This window comes from Martes martes, assembly GCF_963455335.1.
Source record: "Martes martes genome assembly, chromosome: 7".
Classification (NCBI taxonomy): Eukaryota; Metazoa; Chordata; class Mammalia; order Carnivora; family Mustelidae; genus Martes; species Martes martes.
In genome coordinates, this window is record NC_137894.1 from 24,860,167 (window position 1) to 24,887,886 (window position 27,720).

At 41.1% G+C, this 27,720-nt stretch overlaps 1 protein-coding gene across 1 annotated transcript in view; it reads left to right on the plus strand.

The window, feature by feature from the left end:
- The first annotated feature begins 725 nt into the window (after positions 1–725).
- Positions 726–27,720, plus strand: part of GABRA5 (gamma-aminobutyric acid type A receptor subunit alpha5) — an 83,309-nt gene continuing 56,314 nt past the window's right edge. The window contains exons 1-4 of the mRNA XM_080808836.1: positions 726–878; positions 14,460–14,581; positions 16,441–16,508; positions 16,619–16,839. Coding sequence (XP_080664962.1) covers positions 793–878; positions 14,460–14,581; positions 16,441–16,508; positions 16,619–16,839 — 497 coding nt within the window. The 5' untranslated portion in view covers positions 726–792. The remainder of the gene's footprint in view (positions 879–14,459; positions 14,582–16,440; positions 16,509–16,618; positions 16,840–27,720) is intronic.

Here is a 27,720-nt window from a genome sequence, read left to right on the forward strand (position 1 = left end):
CTTCGCTAAGGTTAGTTGCAGAGCCCAGGGACTGTGCCTGCCTGGACTTCAAATGCATTAATTAGGGCCCAGCCCAGAGATGAGAGACTTCCCCAAATGCCGTGATGAAGTTATTTAGTTATGGGGACAGAATGCTGAGAAAGTGGCAACCTTCTTTTATAAGCAGATCTTATATTATCGTGATCCTGTAGATTTGTGTCTTAAATGTGCCTTTTTTCCCCTCTTTCCACATACTTTCTCTCAGCACCTTGCAGAACAAGGAGTAGCTTGCTGGCTTTGAACGCGTGGCAAATATTTCAGAAAGGTAAAATGATTCCACTTGTGGATTTGACAGATGCAAAAAAAAAAAAAAAACCCCACAATCAGATAACTTCAAACATGTATTCTAATAATAGGACTAATGGGTCATTTGATAATATGTTGAAAAATAAAACAAAGTATTTGAAATGTGTAAGAAATAAATTAGAATGAGTCTGCACTCTGACTAAAAGCGGAAATTAAGCCCTATTGTAACTCCTTTTCATGCCCCAACTTACTGCCTAGTAGACACAGATAACACAGTGGAGCTGTGTTGGTGAAGGACGGCCAGGTTCCTTTCTCTTTGTAAATTGTGCTGCTGGCAGTATGATTTGATTTCAGGAACTGTGACACACAGACACACACACACACACACACAAACATTCATGTTATATGCTTTCTCCCTTTGTGTACCTTTCAGCTTCAAGATCAAGTTGGAGAAAGGAACAGTTATTCTTCAAAATTCATCTGCTTCAACTATTATTCTTATTGGGAATGGACAATGGAATGTTTTCTAGCTTTATCATGATAAAAAACCTCCTTCTCTTTTGTATTTCCATGAACTTAGCCAGTCACTTTGGGTGAGTTACCGTCTATGCTTTTCTTTTATGGGTTTGGTGCACAAGTGCCGTTAAGAAACTTTGGTGACTAGTACATCAGCAAACCCTCACTTCCGTCTTTGCAGTCCCGTGCCCTTCCGTTTGTGGTAAATAGAGTCCTCACCCTACCCCACACTCTTGTTTTGAGCAGGGCTGTGCCACAGATTATGTTTTCAGAAATGGAAGCAGAGGTGGTTTCAGAGGAGTCAGCTGTGTTTTCTCCTACTCAGGTTAAAACAAGATTTCTAAGTTCTCGTGCATGAAGGACACTTACTGACTGTCAGTGTTTTGGTTGCCTTCCTTGGTTCCATTATGCAAAGCAATTGCCTCGACAGCCAAATCCACACTGTGTGGCATTGACAAGGACTTAACAGTGGTCCTGGCCTGAGGCAAAGGCCTTGAACAGTGGCCACCTGAATGTGGGTGCAGATACTAGAAACTACACGTGTCCGAAGATCTGCAAGACACACCTGGCCGTCAGTCATTATTGATTCCTCGAAGCTCTTTCACATTGACCTTTAGTATTAGCGTACTGATTATAATCTTTTTGTTTTGTTTTGTTTTGTTTCCATCAAACTAGGCATAACCAACATTCCAGGCAAGTGTTCTTAGAGGTGCTGATCTTCCTCCTCTCCTCCGACCTCCCCAAAATTGTTCTGGCTAATCAAAAGGAGTATAACTTGAAATTGATGGAGTATAATTAAGAAATTAAATTTCATGACAAAAGTTGTCAAGCACTTGTTCCGTAAAAATTAGTTCCAAAAGTTCCACAGTGTAGTCCGCACTCACGTAAATCATGGAGGGATCTTGAGCACACAGCAGCTCTCTTACCACCCAGAGACACCTTCTCTCTGGCCAGTAGGGAGGACCCTCCCAGGTACATAACATTCTCTGTCCTGTGGTTGTTTTCTGCTCTTCTGACCTTTCCAGGTCTCTATAGAGGAGAGAAACTATGACCATTCCCAGTTGCCATGGCTGGTAAATGCCCACACTGGGACTGTAATCCAGGTCAGCCAGGGGCATGCCCATCCCTCAGCACTGTCAGGGTGGCAGCCTGAGCATGCTGACATGCGCAGCCGGAGTATTCCCTTGGGACAGAGTATTCGTTGTTATTCTTGCCTTGCTGATCGTGTTGACTTGACACCTCCCCAATCCTGTCTTCAGTTTCCTTATCTGTTCAATGAAACTTTTCCTTTCCAAAGTCTCTCCCAGCTGTCAAATCCTATAAACTATGGTATTCCGGGTGTTCTCCTGATGAAAACCTTGTAAGTGAACTCATACATAGTATTCACATTTCCAAGTTAATACATGAGGTAGGTAGTGTGTTTACTGACATACCGCACGTATTTAGCAATATTTCAGAGGTGAGGAGTATGCTAGGATTGGAAACATTTTCTTTTTAAGATTTTGGTCCAATCTATTATCGTGAATTTGCATTCTGTAGGCATGAAGTTTCTACACTCCCTGGTGGCTGTTAGTCTGAAGTATGAAGTAATGTGCATATATGGAGGCTAGCCATTAGACGCAGCTACGCTTTCTTATTTAATCTGGTGGCTTTCGGAGGTCAACTTCAAAATAGAGAGATAATTGCTAGTTTCCAGAAGCTAATACTGTACAAGTGGTATAGGATACTTCAACCTCCCTATAGAATTAGCCATGAGAGAAGTTTTAAATTTTAGTTATATGCTCAGCAGTCCATCCTAAAACAATGCCTACTAACTGCAGAAAATCTGTGAGACACAGAATATCACATAAAAAAAGAAAATGTCCTTAACTCCACCATACAGAAACAATCATCTTTTATATTTTGGTGTCTTCTTTCATTTGCCTCTATGCGTATTTTTATACAGTTGGGATGATATTGCACCTTCAGTTTTGTACTGTGCTTTTTTCATGCTTTTTTTGTTATTACAGTTTCTTTAAAATATATGATTTAAAAATGGATGAATATTATTACACTGCATGAATGCTTCATCATCTGCTACTTCTCTAATTTGGGGTGTTTACATTCTTTCTGATTATGCTGTATAAATTTTCCTATAGTGAACACATTTGGCTTTGACTGTTTTAAATATTTGAGACCATTTCTATTAGAAGATATTTCTATAAGTTGATTTTTATATCAGGCTCCCTCCGTGCTTTTAACTTGTGACCCTGTGTGTCCAGTTGCATTCAGTGAAGTAGGGTCTCCAGTAAAGTGAAAAGGTGGGTTTCAAAAACCCTGGCCAACCACAAAAGCCATTTTAACATCTGGGAGCATAAGTTTCTATTGATTTTCCTTCTTATACAGGAGCCTTCTTATACAAGGCTCCTCTCACTTGCTTATACTTTAAATGTACTTAGGAATTAACTTTGTTAAATTGCAAAGAAAGTTTCATAGCACTCATTTGACTTAAAATCTTGACAAAATAATAGCTATGCAATATGGAACACCTATTGTTATGTTATCTGCCTTAGGTAAATCCTAGGAGGAACCTTATGAGCTAAACACTATTAGGCTAGTCTTACAGTCTGGGAAGGTGAGAGGGAGGGAGAGCTAATCCAGCCAGGAAGCCAAGATTTCTTACTTAGCACTCCTCCGTGATTCAGCCCTGGTGGTCCCTGGCTACACGGAGCTTGCTGGGCTGGTCTGAGTCAGACCAATCTATAGAGGAGGGGAATGTAATTCTGGAAGGCATTCTCTGCATTGGGGTAGAGAGAGTTTTCTGTTCTGAGATTAGGGGGAGAAAAAGAGTGATGGTAGGCTCTGTCTTTTCCCCCTAAAGAACGAATTTGTTTGATTAGGTTTCAGAGAAAGATGAAAGGGGCAGCATGTAAGGCCCTAAATTTGAACATTTCGGGACAAGAGAAATACTGACTTCTGCAAATGTATAAAAGAAACCAGACAACTGGTGGAGAGCAAAGAGGGTTACAGAAGACCAGTCAGGGAACAAAAGGAAAAAAGGCAAATGTGAGCTTTTGTGCATATACTTAGTGTTTGTGACAAGTATGTGGATTTGGCAATCAGAAAATTTATAAATGCGATAACTAAAACATATTTGGTGATTATGTAAGGTAATTAATGTGAAACTGCTTTGAAAATATACGAGTATTCTTTCTTTTGCTTCTCCTGATTTGATCAGAGTCACCAGCAGCTCATTTTCAATAGCCTTTATAATTCTTTTATTAGTTTTAAGTTATATAACAGAGAATGAGTCAAACATATAATGGGACAGAGGCCTTATTTGACTGTCAGCCTTATGCTATGTCACGTTCAGAGACATGGTATTATTTGAAGCATTGTAATTATTTTAACAAGACCAGTAATCAGAAGAACATAGTATCAAAAAACTAGCACAGAAACGATATTTGACTCAATGTAATGTCCAAATACATAATATTAAATTTAAACTGGAATTAATTTATTATCATTTGAAAAATCAGTTTATCGGACTTGACAGACCAGCAATAATTATAAGATAAATTTGAGGATTATCAACTTAATAATAAGGTAAAATTTATTTTCATTCATTTATTTGTATTAAATATATTTTAGGGGTTTATCTATTGGAAAACAAAAATTGCATTAGCATTTTATTACATGGGAACGACAATTTAAATATACTTTAGAAGCCATGTTTTATCATTTGCAATTAAAAGGAGATTCTTGTAGAAGTAACTTATGAACATGAACAAAGTTATTCTTTATCTGTCTACCTAAGTATGCTAACCTGGACCTTTGATTTCATGAAGAGAGCTTTCTCATACACATTCTCAAGGACAGTTCTTTTCTTTTAACTGGAGCAGAAAGTACATTCTCTCTGAATCATTCAAGTACTCACAATGTCTTTTTAAATGGCATGTTTTCTCTTATGAATCCCCAGATGGCAAGTTCTTTCTGCACTGTAGCTGCAGGTTCATGAGGCACAGGACAAACAGTCATTGTAACAATTATAAAAACACATGGAAGCATCACCTAAGCAGTTAGGACACTTGCAGGTGGTGGGATATCCAAGTGGAGGCCCCAGGGATAGCCAGAGATCAGAAGGGTAGTTCTTGTGCCTAGCAAAAATTTTAGGTGACTAGGACTTTGCTACAGAGTAATACCCAACATTTTTTTTTTAAGGTACCAGAAGAAAATACTTTCCAATCATGTGTTTCAGAGAGCAAACTTTTAGCATGTTCGTCATGCCAACAGGCAGTGAGCTAAGTAAAGCTTAGAAGGACAGTCGGCCAGCACCGACCCAGCCGACCCGGTCTGGCGATCAGCTCCAAGATGAGTCACTGGCTGGGTTCAAGGGGAGAAGGAGATTGTGGGCTTTTGGATTTTTACAAAGGTGCAATTGCATAACATGCATATTTTAACTGGTGTGAAATTTCAGAGGAAAATATTAGAACCAAAAGTAAAAAGAAATCTTATAACTCTGTTGTTAGCAACAGTAATTAACAGTGTTTATATGGATATATCTCCTTCATTTCTAGAAGGCCATTTCAAAAAATGTGCTATTTAGTTTTCTACTACAAAAAAAAAAAAAAAACACTTCTTTTGTAGATGAAAAGAGTTCAGGCTGACAAGCACAGGGAACTGTGTCTAAATTTCATGGGAAAGTGGCAGAATCAGGATCCATATCAGGGATCAGGACCTTGGCCAGTCCTCTCCATTGTGGGACTTTCTCCAAAATGTCCTGATATGTTGATTGCAGTCTAAAGGGAAAGAACAGGGGTGGAAATCTATACATTGGAAACTAAAGAATATCCTAATCTAGAACTCAAATAACACTGTTCTAAAGATAGTGTGTCTACCACTGCTCATGTAAAATCAAACACAAAATATCTCCTATGAAATAAAATATTATAGAGAAGTGATCATGTGAGGAAAAGAAAGATATGCCAGGAAACAGGCTTCAGTGGTTCATTGAATACTCTGTTTCATTTGTATTTATTTAACAATTCATTTCAAGATCAAAAAGCAAACCTAAAAATATATTATATCCAGAACCAGATCATTTTCAATTTTAACAAACAAACAAAAAAAATTGAGCCATTACTCTACAATCGAATTGGCTCCTGTTTTAGGACCCCTGTCAAGTATATAATAGTGTTAGGTATCACTTTGACAGAGAGCAGTCAGGTACCTCTGATCTCTGTTGCTGCACACTTGCTGTGTGGCTGCAGAGGAATTTCTAAACCTGCCTGCAACTCAGTTTCCTAATCTCAAAGTGGAGTTATTAATGGATCCCACGTCACAGGGTTGATATGGAGGATACGTTGCTGAATGTATGCTAAATGCTGAAACAAGGCCAGGTAGGGAGGGTGTGCTGAGTATAGGCTAGCTATCTTTTTAGATGTTGGGACCAGGAGGCACCCAAGGTTTACTAAGACCTACAGGGCAAGCATGGTGCTGGGCCTAGGGCCAGAGCATGGCAAAGTCAATAACCTTAATCATGTCTGCAGAGTCTCCCTTGCCATGTAAAGTAGCACATCCACAGTCACAGTCTGGGATTAGGGTGTGAGCATCACAGAGAACAATGCCTTACTGCTGCATCAATGTGCCAGGCACTGTTCTAGGTGCTGAGATCCTGCAGTGGGCAGAGATGGCCTGCCTTCAGGGAGGGTGCATTCTCCTGTGCTGTGAACAAATACATTCAATTGGGACACAATTGCTATGAAGAAACAGAGTAAGAGACAGTGAGTGTGCTAGAGACAGATGCCTTAGCAAACATCTGAAGGAAGTGAGGACATGGGCAGTGCTATGTAGAGAAGGCTAACCCAATGGAAGCAGTATAAGGAAGGGGGGAATAGGTAGGAGGCTTAATCAGAGAGGCAGTGGGGAGAGGAGAGGGTCATATCATGAAAAACCTTGTAGGACATGCTAGGTAGTACCAAGAAGAGCAGTTGGCTGTTATAGGTCATAGAGGGTCTTTGAGGGGTTTTAAGTAGGAGTGAAGTATGACCCAATTGAGATGTGACAATAATGTGACTTAAAGTTTAAAGGTTGCTCTGGCTGCTGAGTGGAGGATAGAATAGAATCTGGGGTGGGGGTGGTTAACAGAGAAAGGAGCAGAGATGGCAGTTGAGAGAAGAATACAGCTGCACAGGGGAGGAATGATTTGGTGATGGGTTGATGAAAGAAAGGAGTCAAGGATGATACCCCTTACCCCCAGGTATTTGACCTAAGAACATGACACGTTCAATTGCCTACTATTGAGCTGGAGAAGACAGCAGGAGAAAAAGTTTTAGCAAAATCCTGAGTGCAGCTATAGATGTGTTAAGCCCTGTTAGATATCCAAGGGTCCAGACAGGCTGTTGGACATAAAAGTCCAGAGGTCAGAAAAAGCCTGGGCCTGGGAACATGAATTGCAAGTCTTTCATCTATGGTGGATATTTAAAGCCACTAGACTGGATGAGATCATTTAGGATTGACTGTAAACCGAGTAAAGTTACCTAGACTGTGCTCTAAGTTTAGGAAGGTAAGGGGGGGGGAGGGTAAGCAAGAGGAGGAGGCCAGGGAAGATAGGAAGAACAAAGAGGGCAGCATCCCCAGGCCAGGTGGAGGAAGTGTTGTGAGAAGGGAGACATGGTCCGGTGAGGACTGAGACTTGATCGTTGGATTTGACAGTGTTCAGTAGCCTCCAGAAGAGAGGCTTCATTGGGATGCACACAGCAAAAGCCAGACTGGAGTGGGTCTAAGAGAAGGGAGGAGAGGCAGCAGAGGTTTCTAGTGTAGACAACTCTTTTTTTTTTTTTTTTAATTTATTTGACAGACAGAGATCACAAGTAGGCAGAGAGGCAGGGAGAGAGAGAGGAGGAAACAGGCTCCCTGCTGAGCAGAGAGCCTGATGCGGGGCTCGATCCCAGGATCCTGAGATCATGACCTGAGCCAAAGGCAGAGGCTTTAACCCACTGAGCCACCCAGGTGCCCCTCTAGTGTAGATAACTCTTAAGTGAGTTTTGAGAAGGGGGGCAAAGAATGGAACAATAACTAGAAGGAATATGAGGTGAATGAGAGATGTTTTAAAGACCTGTTATGTTGCAGCAGATGTAATTACTGATGGGAATGATTGGGAAGGGAGAGAAAACTGAGATCAACACCAGGATGGTTTATGTGCAGCATAATCACACATATAGGACATCCACTGTGATTGGGGAGAGTCTAGGGAAATGTGGGTAGGATTAGATGAAGGGAGTGTGGCCTGCAAGAAGGGAGACCTGTGTTTTACCTTGTAGGCTATAGGATTCTGACCTGGGCTGTAGTGATAGGGATAAGAGTAGAGGCTACATGAACGGTGCAAGCAGGGGTAGGCAAGAGCACTGTGTAGGGACCTGATAGGCAGGAGTAGAGGGTGAAACCAATGGCAGTGGGAGCAAGCTCAGAGTTCTGGCATAATTTCACGGCCATGACTTTGTGCACGTGAGACATATTTCAAGTCCATGGTTCAAGAGGGGATGACTCTTATTTCGAAACTTGGAATTGCCTTTCATTGTCTAGCTAGTGTCTACCATGTTTGTTATTTTCTTTTACGTAGTTTTTGAAATGGTTAACGTGGCGCGCAATGGAAATTTCAGGAAAACTTCACAAAATGGTGCCACTTAGAGGTATTTATTTAATAAGGTGAAAGTGACAAGCAAATAATCTGAAGATCTATTTCTCAGAAGTAATTGAATACTGGAGAAAAAAAAATGCAGAAATGCAATTTAAGAAGACGGAGAAGCTGCCACTTAAAAGCAATCTAGTTCAGTTCCCAAAGTAAGTTCATTCCCATTATTGATCCCATTTTATGTAAATCAAAAATGGTTATCAACATAAGCAGAGATAACATCACAAAGAAATGTGTCACACCTTGCCTTCAGTAGCAACATTTGTGGAACAGTTCTCAACAGATTTTTCTAAACCCCAGAAATGATGACATAACTGTTGACCCTGTACTCTTTTAAGTACCAAAATAAGACACCCTCAGGCATCACCTGATGAAATACCTTTAAAGCTGGAATCTGCAGCATATTCTTATTACTATCATTATTATCATTAGAAATTATAATACCAGTAGATAAATAGATTAAGTTGTGTTAGAGGAAAATCCTTCACAGTTCCTCAAAAAGAAACTTACTCTGAGATTGAACTAATAATACAATTCCCCTTTCAGAGTAATGTGTGGATTCTACTGCAGGGTTAACTCTGTGTGATAACTGGCTAATTTGGGGGGTAGCTTGCTTGGGATTCCCTTTCCTGCTGTACTCAGACTCTTCCTTATATCCGCCCTCAGAAACCTTGCTGCCTCTGTCACCACTGACATGGCCTGAGTAACTGGCCTCTATGCCTCTAGCTTTGCCCTTGCCAAATCCATCATCCACAAAGTGTCCAAGGGTGAGAGGGAAATAAAGTGCACCTGTTTAAATGCTTTAAAGCTCCCACGGCCTTCAGGACTGACTCTAGGAGTGCAGCACGGCATGTGAAGTCCTTTATGGTTTAATGTGTGCTGTCTCTCCACTAGCATGCATTACTTTACTCACCAAAGATTGTTCTTAGCTCTACAAGCATCATTGTTTTCTTTCCCAAGTCCACTGCTCACAACCCCTTCATCATCCCCTTCTTTGACTTGAGAGCAGGTCAGTTCTCCTTTCTGGTAGCCCTGGACAGAGCTCCGTCTCTTTCCTTTAGGTTCCTAGAATGTCTTGTGCATCCTATAGATCCCTACACTTACCACGTTCTGTTGAAATATTCTGAATATGACCGATTCTTTTAGAACACAGCTGTGTCCTGCCGGTTGGGAATACTATCTTTGTCATCTTCATATACCCAGTACTCAGCACAGTACAAGATAAATAAGTGGTTGACCCTCCAAAATACATTGTTGAGCTGAGCTGGTGGAATAAACACTGAGCCCAATAATATAGCCTCTTGAAGACATAAAGGGGGAGAGAAGCTCTCTGATGTCATGTAGAATCACTCTGGCTGTTGGCTTAAAGAGCAGCCTTTCCACTTCTAGTCTAGATAGGCCTGGAGCCACCAGGGCTGCACACGAGCATCACTTGGGGACCTTAAAAAAAAAATACTGGTCCTTGTTTCTCCTGGACCGATTAAAGCCACATCTCTAGGGCCTAGAAATCAGAAAGAAGTTAATGCAGGAGTCCAGAATCAAACACCCTGAAGAAGTCAGTAAGACAACAAGGAGGGGTGGGAAATTTACACAACAGCCAAGAGTTTACTCTTTCTGAAGACGCTCATATTTCTTTTTCTTAAACATTCTGTTAAATCCATTTGTGGACCAGATTTCTTGAGGTTCTCATTCTGACTTCATCAGAAGTCCCTGAATGGCCCAGAACTTCAAGTTGGATGGAGTTCCATTGCATATCTTTTTGAGAAGCCCGTCCACACCTCTGAGCTTCATTCTGCTGTCCTACTGCACACCCATGTCCCTGTGCATTTCACAGCCACCACCTTCCTTTCTTAGCTTAGGATATGGGGCTCAGTGGCCTTATTTCCTTATTTTTCAAACTTTCTTCAAATTTTAAAGTCATTGTAAAAGAGTTTAAGTTTAGTGATGAAGACCTTGTGTATTTTGTGCGGACCAATATTTGAGCAAGGAAATCTCATGATGTTTTAAGAAGAATGGTTGGTTCTATATTTCCTTTATTGTATTATTTTATTTTATTTTTTAAATATTTTATTTATTTGTTTGAAAGAGAGAGAGAGCGCACACACGAGTGGGGTGAGGGGCAGAGAGAGAAGCAGACTACTTACTGAACAGGAAGCCCTGACACCGGGCTGGATCCCAGGACTCCAGGATCATGACCTGAGCTGAAGGCAGATGCTTAACTGACTGAGCCACCCAGGCATTCCCTACATTTCCTTTATGATTCCCTTCTAGAACATCAATAATCTGGCAGTGTTGGAACTATTCACATGGACTAGATATGACATGTTTTTGTAGACAAAATGCACTAAATATAAGGAAACAGTTTATATTTTAAGAAAACCTAGTTAATTAAGATTAATAACGAAGGGTCAGCCACCAAACTTTTCAAATATTTCTTATATGTCCAAGGCTATTGTCAGTAATAATGGGGATCTGGCCTCAGCTCATAAAGATCTACCCCCACAGAACTGAGCCTTTAGCTTCTCCTTGAAGCAATTGTGTACTCACAGTTGACCTAAGGATCAGCAGAGATCCTTGGTTGTAGTCAATACAATTAAGAAAAACTGAATTGGAATGCCGGCAATCTCAAGCCTGCTGTCTGACCCTAAGTGGAGTGAGCGGTCAAAGAGATGAGGGCATATTATGTTTCCATCTGGAGGCCTCATAGATGTAACCGTGTGTTACTGCTCGCTGAAGGCATAGCGTTTTTGTATTATTTTGTTTTTCATGTGGTTTCAACTAACCAAAATGGAACAAAGCAAGCTGAAGTTACTTTATACCTTAGGAGCAGTCCTCACAGACTATGCACCTCGAGAGAGGCATACCTAAGTTTGCCAAAGATCTGTGAGATTCTCCTGTGTGCAGGCATATCACATGTGTTCTATGAGATGGGGAGGACCTTCCTCTCCATGGTTGTGGAAATGTTGCATTTCATTACCACACGCTGCAAATTGACCATTTTTGAGGATAATCTGCGACCTCAGAAGGCTTCCTGGTTGTTCCTGAGAGAAAACCTCAACTCTTGCCCTGACAAGCATTTTCAGAGATTCTTTTAGAATGTTTCCTACCAGCTAGGTCCTAACTTCTGTAAAAACAGAGAAGTCACAGCAAATCTCCAGCCATGGCATCTATTGTAAAGAGGCCTTTAAATAATTACAAGAAGCAGTTATAGCAGAACAAGGCCAACACTGAAATTGATCAGTAAATGAAAGGTGAGATTTGAAATGCTTAAGCCTTGCATTCATTGCACTGCTGTTGGCAATGATTTGGGTATTTGTGAAATAGGTTTCAGGGCCAGGTGAGATGGTGTTTCTTTGGAACTATAGTGAAACACACAGAGCACCAGAGGGCCAAGGGAGGCAGCGGTCATGGAGATGACCCCTCTAAGTGCAGTGTCTGCAACATCTTGGATTGGTCAGTGATGTAGTCAAGGTTTGTCTCCTAATAGCCAGGGCTGTTCAGATCAAATGTAATTTAAGAACACTTCACAACAGATAATAAATAGCTTAGAAAAACATACTTGAAACATTGATATACTTTTTCTTTTCTCTTTTTCTGATTCATAGTGATATTTTTATTTTTTAATTAAAAATTGAGATATAACTGATCATATGATGTGTTGATTTGATACATGTATAAATTGCAATATGATTACCACTGTAGCCTTAGCGAACACCTCCATCATTTCTCATAATTATCATTTCTTCTGAGGCTCCTGGGTGGCTCAGTCAGTTAAATGTCTGCCTTCAGCTTGGGTCATGATCTTAGGGTCCTAGGATCAAGCCCTGCATAGGGCTCCCTTCTGGGCAGGGAGCCTGCTTCTCCCTCTCCCTCTGCCTGCTGCTCCCCTAGCTTGTGCTCTCTCTGTCTAATGAAAAAATTTAAAAAATCATTTCTTTTTTGTGGTTAGAACATTTAAGAGAGAATCTTTTGGCAGTTTTGAAGTTTATAATATAGTAACTGACTATAATCACTATACTGTGCATTAGATCTCCAGAACTTACTCATCTTCTGGTTACAAGTTCGTGTTCTTTGACCAGCATCCCCAGAATTCCCCACCCCTAGCCCCTGCTAACTGCCATCCTACTGTTTCTGCAAGTTTTTTTTTTTTTTTTAGGTTGCACAAGGAAGTGATCTGCTTTCTCTGCTAGTGTGTATGCTGTCCCCTCCAAGCTAAGTTAAAGAGCCAGTGAAGCACCCTTCCCCAACCCAGACAGTTAGACATGGCCTAGAATTAAATAACCAAACTTGTTGGTAAGAGTTATGACCACCATAAGAAGTGGACAGTGAGGCCAGATTTAGTTTGAGCAGTTTACTCAATTGGGCAAGTACAAAGTGTCACTGTTTCTTTCTCTCACAAACCCCGGGGACAGTGGTAAGGCCTCTTGTCCTGGTATTAGGTCTGTGAGGTTGAAGGTTTCATCATTCTCAAGTGTGAAACTACAGTGGATGTAAGAGGAAGGGAATTTGATATTTTCAAACACTAAATCACAGAGAAAAAAAAAAAAGTCTGTGGGCTGCATATGAACAGGACTGAATTTTAGCTTGTTAGAGTTTCAACTGAATGCTTAATGGTGATGTGAAAATTAGATCAAAAGAACTTTATACTCTCTCATTCAAAAGGGAATAGCCTTAAAGCAGTAAAGAATTGATCTGTTTAGATGCAATCAATACAAATGACTGAGTTTCAAGAACTGGGTGGGGCAAGCATACATCGATTCTGCCCTCAACATCCAACTGCTGATGGTTGGTCTTACTCTCATTTCAGAGAATTTATGGCAAAGAAATCGCCATTAGTAGAGCTGGGGCACCGTAAGAGACACTTCAGGGAAATCCCAGGGATCTCCTGTTCTTCTCCCAAGTGCCCAGAGTGCTAACTCCCTGGGACCTACAGCTGGCTTTCAGCGGCATAAGTTCTACCTGAAGCCAAGCTATATGTGTAGGTTGAAGTCTTGGTAATTCCAAACATCTTGCTTTTTTGCAACATTTGAAAGCAGCCATAGAAACCTGTGGTGGGATCCATGTTCCTGAGGTGTATTACCTTCTTCTAGACTTAGGGTTTTCTTTCCTTCCCAAATAATTTCCTCAGTTTGCCCACGTCTGCTTGAGGCAGTTTCTCATTTCCATCTGTTCCAGATCATCTACACAAATGTTTGGAACCTGGATAAATGCACTGGACAATCCAGGACTGTTCTAGGTTTTTCTTTGAAGGTTCAGCCTACTCTTCTTGGGGTTTTGCTATAAGTCTGATATGCTGGGTCATTCAGAATACTGTGCTCCCTGAGTCCCTGATCTGAGGTGATGCTGAGTAAACCCTGATAAGGGTTTTCAGTCCAATCTTTACAATTCATGTCCCCTGGGTCATGTGCCTTGGCTGGAGCTGAATGTGCCAGCAACAAGCAGTGCCGATGAGTGAGGAAGCCCAGAGGAATTTCACAAACTTGATTGTTTCTGTCACCATATGCTCTAACTCTGGCATACTGCTCATGGCACAAATGCTCCCAGTTAGGGTTGCAGTGAAATTTGGGCCCACCAGTCTTTCGAACTGCATCATTTTGAACATCTTTTCCACACTCCACTGCTCATTACAGGTGATTCATTAACAATATGAAGACTCCGTTTTTCTGAGTTTAAACCAAACATCTGAACTCTCCTAAGAGTGGATTAGGCACTGCTAGTCTAAGTTTTAAAAATGGCTATAATCCTAATAGAAACTGTGCCTCAGAATCAGGCAAAGATGTTTTCGAGCATCATGTTCTGTTGATGGATGACCAGCCCAGAACCAGCATACTCTATGGAAATTCCAGAATTAAGGCTTGTCTGTGAAAAACAATAGCCTAAATTAGTAGAGGAAATGTTTCTCAGGTGCAAGTCACCATATTGTTTTCTGGTTTCTGTACTTTGAGAAGAATTTGTAAAAAATATTTAATGCACGTTTGAATCCTAGCTTTTCACAGATGCCAACCAGTTCAGTAAAAGATGAGACCAATGACAACATCACAATATTTACAAGGATCTTGGATGGGCTTTTGGATGGCTATGACAATAGACTGCGGCCTGGCCTTGGAGGTGAGTAGGTTCTCCTCTGCTGCAGCCCACTAAACTTGGCCTCAAACTCACATCTGCTGTGATGCAGACCATTCGTTCAAGAGCTTCCTTGCCAGGAGTTTGAACTGATGGTTGTTGCAAAGGCTCCCAGTATCCTTTGTTGTCATCAGGTACAAGAAGCTGGGGGACGTGGTTTCTCTGCAAACTCCCTTTTCTTCAGATAATCTATCCATTCACTTAGGGAGGAAACAGTTCCTCTGTGTTACTAAAGCCAAAATTACCTTATGCTAAGAAAGGATGCATAATCAACTTCCTACTCTCATATTGATGCAAATCCTTTTTGCAAATCCTTTCCACAATCCATTGTTTAATGCAATTGCTCTTTATATCTTCATATATTGTGTTTAATTTTTTTCACTAGGACCATAATCATTGTATTTACCTTAACCCCATGGAAGTTGATAAAAATAAGTGGTGAGCAAAACATGTTTTCAGGGCGCAATTAGAACAGCTTAATTTTGTGCTGAGACTCATGTGCTGTCTCCAGGCATGTGCAGTGCCCTTGGCTCTAGCTGATTGAGATGTGGTGCATTTGAACTTGCTCCATTAGGTAAGTTAGAGACCCTCTAGCAACTATATTCTTAGAGGAAAAAGTTCTTTTCCATTATTACATTTTTAACAGGGAGATTCACTTAAAGCATGAATTGCCATTCACTACATTTTTGGCAGGAAAAGTCCACAAAGCCTCTTTGACACCGTCTTACTCCACCCTCTGACTTATGCCCCTGGGGCTTTTATGTCTAGAAGCCCCTGTCTCTTTGAACACATCCACAAGGATCAAAGTATGTAGCGATCCAGTGAGTTGCTGCTATACAGTGTTCTCTCCTCCACCCAGTATGTGGCACACTTCTGTGGCGCAGGATCCTGAGAACACCACAGAGAGCCAAAGGGGCTGGCTACTGGGGCCGGCATCTCAGGGGGCATTGAAAGCACACACATCATGCTAACACCTGCACATACATAACTACACACCATGCACATCTATGATTACCATGCAGTGAGATGTCCAGAGATAAAGGTCCCCCTCGCCACCCCCCAACCCCCTAGCTGTGACTCATCAATGCTACCCATGGCATGGCAGTATTTATAGTGAACTGTAGTGTACTGTTAACGGTCCCCATTCATGACCCCAGGGCCTGGGTGATGCCCAGGGAGCACACACTTTTCCCCTCAATATTATTAGCTACTTTTATTGCTCTATAAATTTCAATAATTGTAACTGATATAATAGTCTGTCATGATAGAAATTTCTAAACAATTCAAAATGCAACATAAGGTGAGATGGGCCTTCTCAAGCGGTCCTGTCCCAAGCTACACTGTGGACACGTTCTCATACAGCCTTTCCCAAAAACCACCCACGGCTGTAGTCTGGAGCAGACATTCTTTCAGATCTGAATCCCCTCATCAGAACTGCGTAACCCTTTTAAAAGACGATGATTGGTGTGGGATAGCGGGTTACACAATGTGAGATTGGAAGTACTGTTCCAGGCTTAAGGAGTAGGAGAACTAAAGCCCACCCCAGGTGCCACAGCCACGACCTCTTTCTTCTCTGTTCATGACTGATCCTCACGGGGCAAGAAGTACAATGAAAGCCAACACCCTTTCCTTACAGGATGGGCATTTTTTTTTTCCTGCTGTAGTTTGGAGCAGTTTGGCTTCCTGTGGTGTTTGTTAAGTTTTCCAAATTCAACAAACACATTATTAAAGCCCTGTGATTGCCAAGAGTGAGATTGGTTCCCAGGCTAAGGACATAAGGACGCCGTGGTGGGCGGATCCGTGGGAGCTCCGTACCTACGCAAGAACCTGTGTCTGTGTTTCAGAACGAATCACTCAGGTGAGGACCGACATCTACGTCACCAGCTTCGGCCCGGTATCCGACACAGAAATGGTAGGTCCCAGGGCATGGCCCCACCCAGACCATTCTAAATAGGCACTGAAACAGCTCCCCGAAGGGCCTTCTCCCCTGACACGTCACCCGGTTGCCTTCCTTTGCATTAGGAATATACCATAGATGTGTTTTTCCGACAAAGCTGGAAGGATGAAAGGCTTCGGTTCAAAGGGCCCATGCAGCGCCTCCCTCTCAACAATCTTCTTGCCAGCAAGATCTGGACCCCAGACACATTCTTCCACAACGGGAAGAAGTCCATCGCGCACAACATGACCACACCCAACAAGCTGCTGAGGCTGGAGGACGACGGCACGCTGCTCTACACCATGCGGTGAGCACCTGCCGCTGCGGGGAGAGGGCACGGCGCCCAGGGCAGGCGCGCACGCAGCGCGCACACAGCGGCGGAGGTGGGGCTGCCAGCAGTGCCTGGCCGGGGGTGCCGCGCAGAGTCCTTGCCGCCGCCTGTCCTGCCCTGGGGGGTCCTACACCTTAACGGGTACGAGATTGTTTTGTGTGTGTGAGCACCTGCATGTTTGGGATAGTTTTTGCCGTTTGACCTGTCCGTACTGGTGTCCATGCGGATTATTTCCCTGAGCTGCCGTAGGCCCGTGTGTTTGCTATCGGTACTTGTTGGCTCCAGATAGAAAGCGTCTTTGGAACAGTCACGTAGATAATGTAAGTTAGGGAAAATTTATTTTATACAAAATTTTATTTAAAAAGCTTTAAGGAGAATTATTTTTATTGAAGTTGAGCATCCTATGAATTTTAAAAGCCCATTTCTCACATGTTTTGAAAACATTCCAATGCCGAGGTTAAATTTTAGTATTTCTAACTTAAAATGATCAGTAGCCATTTTTAAATTCTGAATTATTCATTGCCTTCGAGTAAATCAATACATTGACTGGCGAGAAAGGCTCCTTTATGGCTTTTCAGTTTCCATGGTGGGCCTAAGTATTTTTCAAAAAAAAGATTTTTTTAATTAAAAAATAAAAAAGCACTAAATCTAAGTTAAATTTTTAAAAAGAAACATGTATTTATATAAACATTATTGGAATTTCTCTTTCCACCTAACTTATAGTTCTTTATAATAAACTATGTTTGAAAGAAATAATCATGGTGGAAGTAACACTGATGCTGCCTCTTCTGAGGCTCGTGCCCTAACATATGTTCTGAGGAATGTTTTGACATATTGTGCCCCAAACCTATTTGACAATAGATCTCGACTTTTCTTATAACAGCCCAATAAGGATTCTGATAAATGAGCCTATAATACACACCTCAGCATTTTGTACTATTTTTCACTCTTTTCTTTTCCCTACATTGATCTTGAACATGTTTTGACCGTGAATGGAAACATAAATTGTGAACATCAGTGCCATGGGGCAGCCTGTTCTCCATGGAGAGGAGTATGCGGAAAAGCTACAAAATATCTCAAGTGTTGAAAATTAGTCCTTTTACATCATTCTTGTAAAAGAGAGTCAGACTGTGCAGTGAATCCAAGGGCACTTTGTTCAGCCTTGTGAACAGAGAGCAGGTGTGGAGAGTCCCAGGTCTTAGAAGATGTTGGGTGGGATGAATGATTGGATGCCATTAATGTGGGGACCCCATGTGAGCCTGCTGTGTGCCTTCGTTCTATTCATAGAATAAAAATACCCCTAGTCCTCACAGATTATTGACCTTGATTCACATCTGGTTTCTAACACTGAGCGAGTGTAATTAGGCCCAAGACAGTGGGATGCTTTAATCTTGGTGCATGATTGCTTGACCAGGGCTAGATAGGCCCCTTGTTTAGAAGGGGAAGGGATAGCAGAGTGTCTATATACCTGACAACTTCACAAACAGCCTGGCCACTATGTGATATCATTTGCATTAACCAACAAAGAGAATGGGTCTCAGAGAAGTTTAGTTATCAGCCCAAGGTCACACAGCTCGTGAGAAAAGCACCAGAAATTTGAATTCAGGTCTAACCAATTTTCTTGTTTAATCCACCACGCTTGAAAATTGAAGGACGCAGCATTACTAGACATATACTAGCTTTTTTCTTATTCTTTTCAAATATTATGCCCAGAAGGAAGATGACAAGAAACAGAGCAGCTTGTCAGCAGTAACTTTTCCTTGTTTATGCAGAGGATGTCTGCTAATGATTTGCGAAGTTGATAATGAGTTTTCTCCTTCAGTCATATACATTTGGAAAGTGTACATAGTTCCACTTGAAAGGGTTATGAACTTTATGTGATAGAACTATTACTATAATTTGACAGCATTTTACCTATTGATGTAGCAAAGATGGTGTGATAGGACTAATAACACAGCCGTTGGTGTCTCAGCAGCCCCAACCTGTCAGTGTTAGAGCCTTTCTGTTTAGCATTTGGGTCACTCCTGTCAAGCCTTACAAAAATAATGGCATACTTAGATGTGGTAATTCCCATGTAACGTCCATATTAAGGGCATAATTGAGAATATAGACTAAGCTTTAGGTACAAAGATTTCTATGAATGTGGTATCAATCATTTAAAAGTGGTACCAATCATTTAAAGGAATCTAAAAAATTCACATTTTTAGATTTTAAATCACATTTAAGATTTTAAAACTATATTTTTACATTTTTAAAGGATTTTTTAAAAGATTTTATTTATTTACTTGACAGACAGAGATCACAAGTAGGCAGAGAGGCAGGCAGAGAGAGAGGAGGAAGCAGGCTCCCTGCCGAGCAGAGAGCCCAATGCGGGGCTCGATCCCAGGACCCCGGGACCATGACCTGAGCCGAAGGCAGAGGCTTTAGCCCACTGAGCCACCCTACATTTTTTTTTAAAGATTTTATTTATTTATTGGTCAGAGAGAGAGAGAGCACAGACAGACAGAGTGGCAGGCAGAGGCAGAGGGAGAAGCAGGCTCCCCGCCGAGCAGAGAGCCGGATGTGGGACTCGATCCCAGGACGCTGGAATCATGACCTGAGCCGAAGGCAGTCGCTTAACCAACTGAGCCACCCAGGCATCCCTACATTTTATTTTTTTTAAAGAGAGAGCGTGAATGTGCGGGGGCAGGCGGGAGGAAGAGGGGAAGGGAGAGAGACTCTTCAGCAGTCTCCATACCCAGCAACAGAGCCTGATCTAATGACCCTGAGATCGCGACCTGAGCCGAAACCAGGAGTCAGAGTCTTAACTGACGGAGCCAGCTGGGCCCCCGATTTTTACATTTTTATCCAGACTTTGGACCTAATAAAAAAGATGAAATGTGAAAGCATAGAACAAACTAGGGTTCATGTGATGCTCTGAGACAAATGTCTAATAAAATACTGTTATCAACTTCTAAAAGTAACTCCGTAAAGATTATGGTACATGGATGGCGTTTATTTGTGTAAAAACCCTTCCATGCCCCAGAGATCATTTGAAGTAACATTCAAAGATAAACCCAGTTCTTAAGATGGAATTCTTTAAATAGGTGATTCCAAAAAAGCCAAGGGAACATTTGTTCCCAAATGTCTGCCAGAAAGTCTTAGGTGCTTGCCTGGAAGTCATTACCAATTTTGATTCTGAAGAACTTTCTACCACCAATGGGGCATCTGCTTATAGGTTGTAAAGGTAAAAATCATCAGCTGCTCAGGATAATTCCATGGAGAACAACAAACATTTCTGGTTGGGCCCTCAAGAAGAGGATGCATATAGAGTACTGAACAATTTGTTGAGGACAGTCTTTCAACAAACAGAGGGATACATTTTACAGAACTGTCCCCAGAGTTGTGCTTTAGACATTAGACAGGTGGCCAGGAAACCTCAAAGGGAACCCTAACATGACAATTTCCTGGGCCTTCCCTTGCAGGACTGGAGAAAGGGGGTGCAGAGCCCAGAGCTCGACATCAGTCCATCCAGGGACCAAAGGACTTGTCCTTCTGGTCAGCCTTGCTATTTTTTTTTCTTTTTTTCCGGGGTAGAACTTGTGGTTGTCATCACATAGCGGGAGGTCCCAGTTCCACGCCGAGGCAAACCCATGCAGTATAGGATGACCATATCTCTCAGGCAACGTGCCAAATCTGATGATCCATTTTCCTTTATGAACGTGTGAGCTGGGAGGCAATGCCTTCCCCTCATCTCTGCATTCCCCCCATCTTCTAATAGTGCAAACTCTTGTGAGACCCACATTGATGACCACTTTAGGGCATAGTTCCCTGGTCTTTGGGCCTCTGGCAGAAGAGCAAGTCTCTCTTATTTTCTTGTGATGGAAACCACAATAGGCAAGAAAGAGTTTACTAGAAGGCAGGCTCTGCTAGGACCACATGATTCTGCCTGTCTCAGAAAACCTGAATGCCATTCTATCCAAGATGACCTTGCAAAAGGCCTGTAATAGAGACATCCGGGCAAATATTTTGCACTTCCTTTGGACCACTGCAGGGGTCATAGAATGCACTGTACATGGTAAAAGTACTGGACAGAGTCATGCACTGCATACCACTCCACATTGTCACTTTCACACACTACATATTTGCCTGTGCTATTTTTATATGAAAAAGGCATTTTTTACAACTTTTATAAACATCTTTATTATGTGTGTTTTTAAACACTACTCTGAATGCATTTAAAAATGGCAAACACATCTCTTCACTTAAAAAAAAACAACACTATTCTTTTCCTACCAAGCAAATACAGAACTTTTAAATTTAGTTATTACAATTGTTTTTAAATACTTCTTCACATGAATTATGGAAGATCTATCATCTGTTCCCTGAAATAACAATCTTCTAAAAGTTTCCTGCACATACAGATCTCATAAGCATCCTTATTACATGTGCTTTTGGCACTTATCTTAATAGAAAGGGGTATCTTTGTCATTGCTTACACCCCATTTAGATTTTCATCGGTAGAAAGCCTTGCTTTGAATTGAGGAACTATGATGTAGTGAAAAGAGCACGGACTTAAGGGTTAGGCTGACTTAAGTTCAAGTCCTGACTCTGTCACTTAGTAGTCATGAGTCCTTGGTCATTTTATCTCTTAGAGCCATTTTTGTTGTGTTTCTTTTCTTACTAAGCAGTATAGCTGTAGGGTCTGAGAATTTGTTTGAAAACTAGTAGTAGATACACTGATTCCTGGAATGCCCACTGGGAGGCAGCATAGTCACATTTTTGCATAGTAATTGGCAGCATCTGTTAAAGTTAGAAGACCAGTAACTTGAAGGAAGTTATATGTATATTATATGTGTTTGACTTGTGGATAACATATTTAAAGAAAATTATACATTTATAAGTAGAAGTTTTTAACAGTGCACTGATATGTATATGTACCCTTATATATCTGTATTTATACACACATACACACACACCAATGTGTAGATAAAAACGTTTTTCATGATGCCAACAGATATGCTGGCTAAATATTGCAATATTTAAGATAACCTTTAATTTAATGACAAGGACCAAAACGTGAATTAAGAATTTGTAAAACATGGAAAGTCACCAAGTATGGAATACAGCTATAATAACACTCAGACCAAAGGGAATCAATGTTTAAAGTTTGGTGTGTATCATGTACATGTGTTTTTGTGTGTATACCTGTGTATATCGGTGTATGTCTGCACACATATTCTCCTATAGCTTTTGAGTGGTCTCACTCTCTGAAAAGTTTTTTGTAAGTAGTTTTTATAATTTAAAATATATTGAAAACTCTGTCTCACCCCCCCCAATCATTAAACATCATTCTGAAATGTCATGGTCCATCACGTTCCATCATGTGGATATCCTGTCATTATATGGCGTCTAACAAAAATTCATGTCCTTTCCATTTTTCCTGTCATAAGCAACATTGCCATGCAAACTCATAATTATATCTTTGGGATAAATTCCAATAACTGACCAAAAGGTGAGACTTTTGATATCCACTTCCAAATTGTTCTTTAGAAAAACTAGCAATTTCCTTTTCACCAGGAGTGGGAGTGGAAATCCTGTCTATTACTTCCATCTTCACACTTAACATGCAAAGACGGAGATGGAGTGTTGCCCATTTTTGCTACACAAGATGTTATTGGTAGCCACTGTCTAAAAGTTGACTCATCCTGAGATTTCTAGTAACATGGGCTTTCTTCTTTCCCTTTGGGAAATGACTCCCACAGGACAGTATGTGGACCATCTTGACTAAGAAGGATCTAAATTTGGGGACATGCAACCTGATCTGCACACCACCACTCTGATCTCCATTACACACACATCCACACCCTCCCTCAGTTTCCTCAGCCATCGGAAACCAAGACTTCCCCAGGACTTCTTCCTGACGTCTCCTGCTCTCCATCAGTCTGTTGCACCCTGACTCACCTGTGGGTCCTCTGTGTTTTGTGGCACCCTGAGTAATCTCGTTCCCTGCACCTGGCACCTGGGCTGGCCCTCAAGAGGATGTTTATGCAGGGACAGTGGTAATGGAATGCATGGCACTGCCTTCTCTTAGCCTAGGCTCTCCCACTTCTCAGACCTTAGTTTGAGGGATTGAGACAGGAGACCTGCAGAATTTCTCTTTCACAAACTTGCTCAGTGCATAGATTTCCACCAGTTTATTAAGACTTGAGTCGATGTTTGGCTAACAATTTGTATTTGTGGGATACAAATGAGGATATTTTAATGCATACTTCTTGCATATTTGGTTTGAAAACATGTCTGGAATAATCCTGGGTCAATTCAATCTGGTCAGTCTGGACTTTTGGACTGTTAGGCACACATTTCATGAAGGACACCTCATCTTTTGCACATGGGCCATCTCCAGCACATTTTTATCTTCGGAGGTCCTGACCCCACAGAGGCTGTAAGATACTCTCTACTAGCGAGAGAGAAGCCAGGCTTCTGGTCAGCTTTTCACTTTCCTGTCCAGGCAGGAACCTTCTTGGAAATGAGCCACCTACAAGCTTGGGGCCATATCTTCAAAAGGTTTCCAGGAATCTCTAGTGACTGCTCTTTGGAGGTGATGGTTGCAAGTTCTGGGTGAAAACCTGCAGGAAGCTGCTGGCTAGGGTCTTGGCTCCAGGGACCCCCCAGCCCCAGGCCCCCAGCCTCACAAAGTTAATGTCTGAAAAGAAAGAACCATTTAAGCTGGTCTGCTAATTACTTTTCAGAAACGTGTGGCCTTTATTGTGTGCTGGGTGCTTCAGAAACGTAATTTCCTAAAACCCTAAGAATTTAGTACCATCATTATGCCCATCGACAGATGAGGAATTAGACTATCACTAAAGCCCAAATGCCAAATCCATCTTCCTATATCTATTTTGATATAATACCTAAGCAGTATACAGTAGGAAGCTATGCACACCCTTTTGCCAACACAGGTGAAAATAATGTCCACCAGGTGGTGCTATGCCCATTTAGGATAGAGAGCGTTTCTGACCCTGCTACTTCATCAGATTCAAGTAAAGCACTGGTTTTACTAAAACACTTCCGGGGCGGGGAGGGGGGCACCTGTCGCATTTCTGGAGTGTGTTGCATGGAAATGAAGTTGGCATATCTGCAACAGATCTGAGGATGCTCAGAGCCAAGAAATCCATCCTTAGCCCCACACTTTCCCCAGGGTATAATCAGCTTGGAACTACCACCAAGCCATTGTGTCACCAGAGTGCTGACTTACACGTTCAAGGGGGTGCTGGAAAGGTCCTTCCCTCCCTTCACCTGGAAAAAGTGAATAACCAGCTCTCCTCTTATCGACGAGGGTTATGGTCAACGAATGCTGGAATTGGTCATCTCATCTCATGCTCACTCTCTCCATGCTTTGAGTTTGAGATGATCCATAAATATTAGGCAAGTATCTTGGGTAATATTAAATTGAGAGGAGCCATTGTCTTGGTAATGTGGCCAGTGCAGTGAGGCTTTCTGTATTTGCCTTGAAAATAATTAGGAATTTGTCTGATGTGTATGGAAAGAAAGGAAAAGTGATGCTTATGGAAAAGAAGGAAAAAGTGGTAGAGTCCTCTGCACTTAAAATATTTCCCAGGTAGCCTGGAATCATGAGTTTTTGTTTTTGTCTTTCCTATAATCTATATGTTGTTCAATATAGTAGCCTATAGACACATATGGCATGTTAAAGTTAAATCAAATTTGAGGGGCGCCTGGGTGGCTCAGTTGGTTAAGCAACTGCCTTCAGCTTAAGTCATGATCCCAGGGTCCTGGGATCGAGCCCCATGTCAGGCTCCTTACTCTGCAGGGAGCCTGCTTCTCCCGCTCCCTGTGCCTGCTACTCTGCCTGCTTGTGCTCTCTCTCTCTCCCTGTCAAATAACAAACAAACAAACAAACATAAGCTCTCTCTTTAAAAAACAAATTGAGGGGCACCTGGGTGGCTCAGTGGGTTAAAGCCTCTGCCTCTCTGCCTTCGGCTCAGGTCATGATCCCAGGGTCCTGGGATCAAGCCCCACATCAGGCTCTCTGCCCAGCAGAGAGCCTGCTTCCTTTCCTCTCTCTGTCTGCCTCTCTGCCTACTTGTGATCTCTGTCTGTCAAATAAATAAATAAAATCTTAAAAAAAAAAAAACAAATTGAAATTCTGTTCCTTAGTTGTATTAGCCTATGTCAAGAGGCCAGTGGCCGTTGTGGAGTGGCTTCAGTATTGGACAGAACATATATAGGACATTTAGGTTATCACAGAAAGTTCCATTGCAGTCAGCCTGGTTTAAGAGAAGCAAAAACAGTTTTTAGTGGTCATCTTTATCCACTGGCCCTTATTGGCTTATAATGTGCAAAGCACCATAAGCCAATAGGAATGAATAAAAAACAGTGGTCCAAGGATGCTGGGAATCCTCATACTTCAAAAATATTTTAAAATAGTTTAAGGATAGTTAAAGCATTTATGCTATAATCGTTTACTTACAGATTTATTTTTCAGGTTTTCTGAGATGTAACTGACATAATATGGTGTAAGTTTAAGTGTACAACATGTTGATTTGATACACTTATATATGGTAAAATGATTGTCACCTCCATCAGATCACATAACTACCTTTTTTTTTCTTTTTGATGAGAACATTTAAGGTGTGCTCTCTTAGCAACTTTCAAGTATATAAGACAGTATTATTAACTGTAATAACTATGCTATACATCAGATTTCCAGAATGTAATCATCTTATAAGTTTATATTTTTGACCAAATCTTCCCCTTTCCCACACCAGCCAGCCCCAGGCAACCATCAACCTCTCTCTATGAGTTCAGATCTTTTAGATTATGCATTTAAGTGGTATCATATAGGGTGTCTTCTCTGACTTGTAACATGGAACATAATGCCCTCAAAGTTCGTTTATGATTACTGCAAGTAGCAGGATTTCCATTTTTCTTATAGTTGAATAATACTCCATTTTATAAACATACCACATTGTCTTTATCCATTCATCCACAGAAGAGCACTTGGATAGCTGCCAAGTTTCTTGACTATTGTGAATAAAGCTGCACTGAATATGGGAATGCTGATGTCTCCTTGAGATCTTAGTTTTATTTCCTTTGGCTATATACTGAGAAGTGCAGTTATGGGATCATATGGTAGTTCTATTTTTTTTTATTTTTTTGAGGAACCTCTATACTGTTTCCATAGTGGCTGTACCAATTTGCATTCCCACTGACAGTTTACAAGGGTTCACTTTTCTCCACATCCTTGTCAACAGTTTTTATCTTTTATCTTTCTGATAATAGCCATCCTGACAGGTTGAGTTACTACAGTCCACTTCTTAGTTTTTGCTTTTGTTGCTGGTGCTGTTTGTTGCCAAAATATCGTTGCCAAGACCAGTGTCAAGGAGCTTTTCCCATGTGTTTTCTTCTAGGAGTTTTATGGTTTCAGGTCTTATATTTAAGTCTTTAATCCATTTCAAGTTATTTTTTGTGAGTGATATAAGATGGGTTCCAATTTCATTTGTCTGCATGGAGTTGCCCATTTTTCCCAACATTATTGAAGAGACTATTTTTTTCCCAGTGAGCTTGTTTGGCTCCTTTATCAAATGTTAGTTGATTGTATATATGAGGATTTCTTTCTGGGCTCTTGATTCTGTTCCATTGGTCTATGTGTTTATATTTAAGCGAGTACAGCCTAGAGCTTTGATCACTGCAGCTTCACAATATAGTTGAAATCTGGAAGCATGATCCTCTAGCTCTGTTCTTCTTTCTAAGGACAGCTTTGGCTGTTTAGAGTCTTTGGTGGTTCCATAGGAATTTTAGGATTGTTTTTTCTACTTCTGTGAACAATTCCATTAGAATTCTGGTGGAGATTACATTGAACTTATAGATGGTTTTTGGTAATATGGACATTTTAACAAGGCTCATTCTTCTGATCCATAAACACAGGATTTGTGTTTGTTCGTATTTTCTTCATTCAGTTTCTTTCACCAAAGTCATGTAGTTTTCATTTTTAACATCCTTAGTTAAACTCATTTTTAAGTCTTTTATTGTTATTTCATTTTCAAATGCCTCATTGTTAGTGTAGCGAAACACAACTAATTTCTGTGTGTTGGTGTGGTATTCTGCAATTTTGTTAATTCTGACAGTTTCTTGGTTGAGTCTTTAGGATTCTGTCTATATATGATCCTATCATCTGCAAACAAAGAGGGGTTTTACTTATTTATTTCCAATTTGGATAACTTTTATTTCTCTTTCTTCACCGATTGCTCTGGCCAGCATTCCAGTACTATGTTGAACAGGAGAAGTGAGAGTGATCTTAGAGGAAAAACTTAGAAACTTTCACCATTGAATATAATGTTAGCTGTGGTCTTGTCATATGACTTCTTTATGGTATGTTTCTTTGATATCAAATTTGTTCAGTGTTTTTACCATGAAAGTGTGTTGTAGTTTGTCAGATAGTTTTTTGCATCTATTGAGATGATTATATGATTTTTATCTTTTATCCTGTTAATGTGGTGTTTCATATTTATTGATTTGTGTATATTGAAACATCCTAGAATCCCAGGAGTAATTCCTGCTTGATCATGGTGTGTGGACCTTCTTTTTCTGGTTTTTATTTAAATTCTAGTTAGTTAACATATGGTGTTATTGTAGTTTCAGGTGTACAATATACTGATTCAGCACTTCCATACATCACCCAGTGCTCATTACAAGGGCTGTCCTTAATCCCCATCATCTATTTAACCCATCTCCCCACCACACTCCCCTCTGGTAACCATCAGTTTGTTCTCTATAGTTAAGAGTCTGTTTCTTGGTTTGCCTCTATCTCTCTTTTTTTCCCCCTATACTCCTTTGTTTTGTTTGCTAAATTCCACA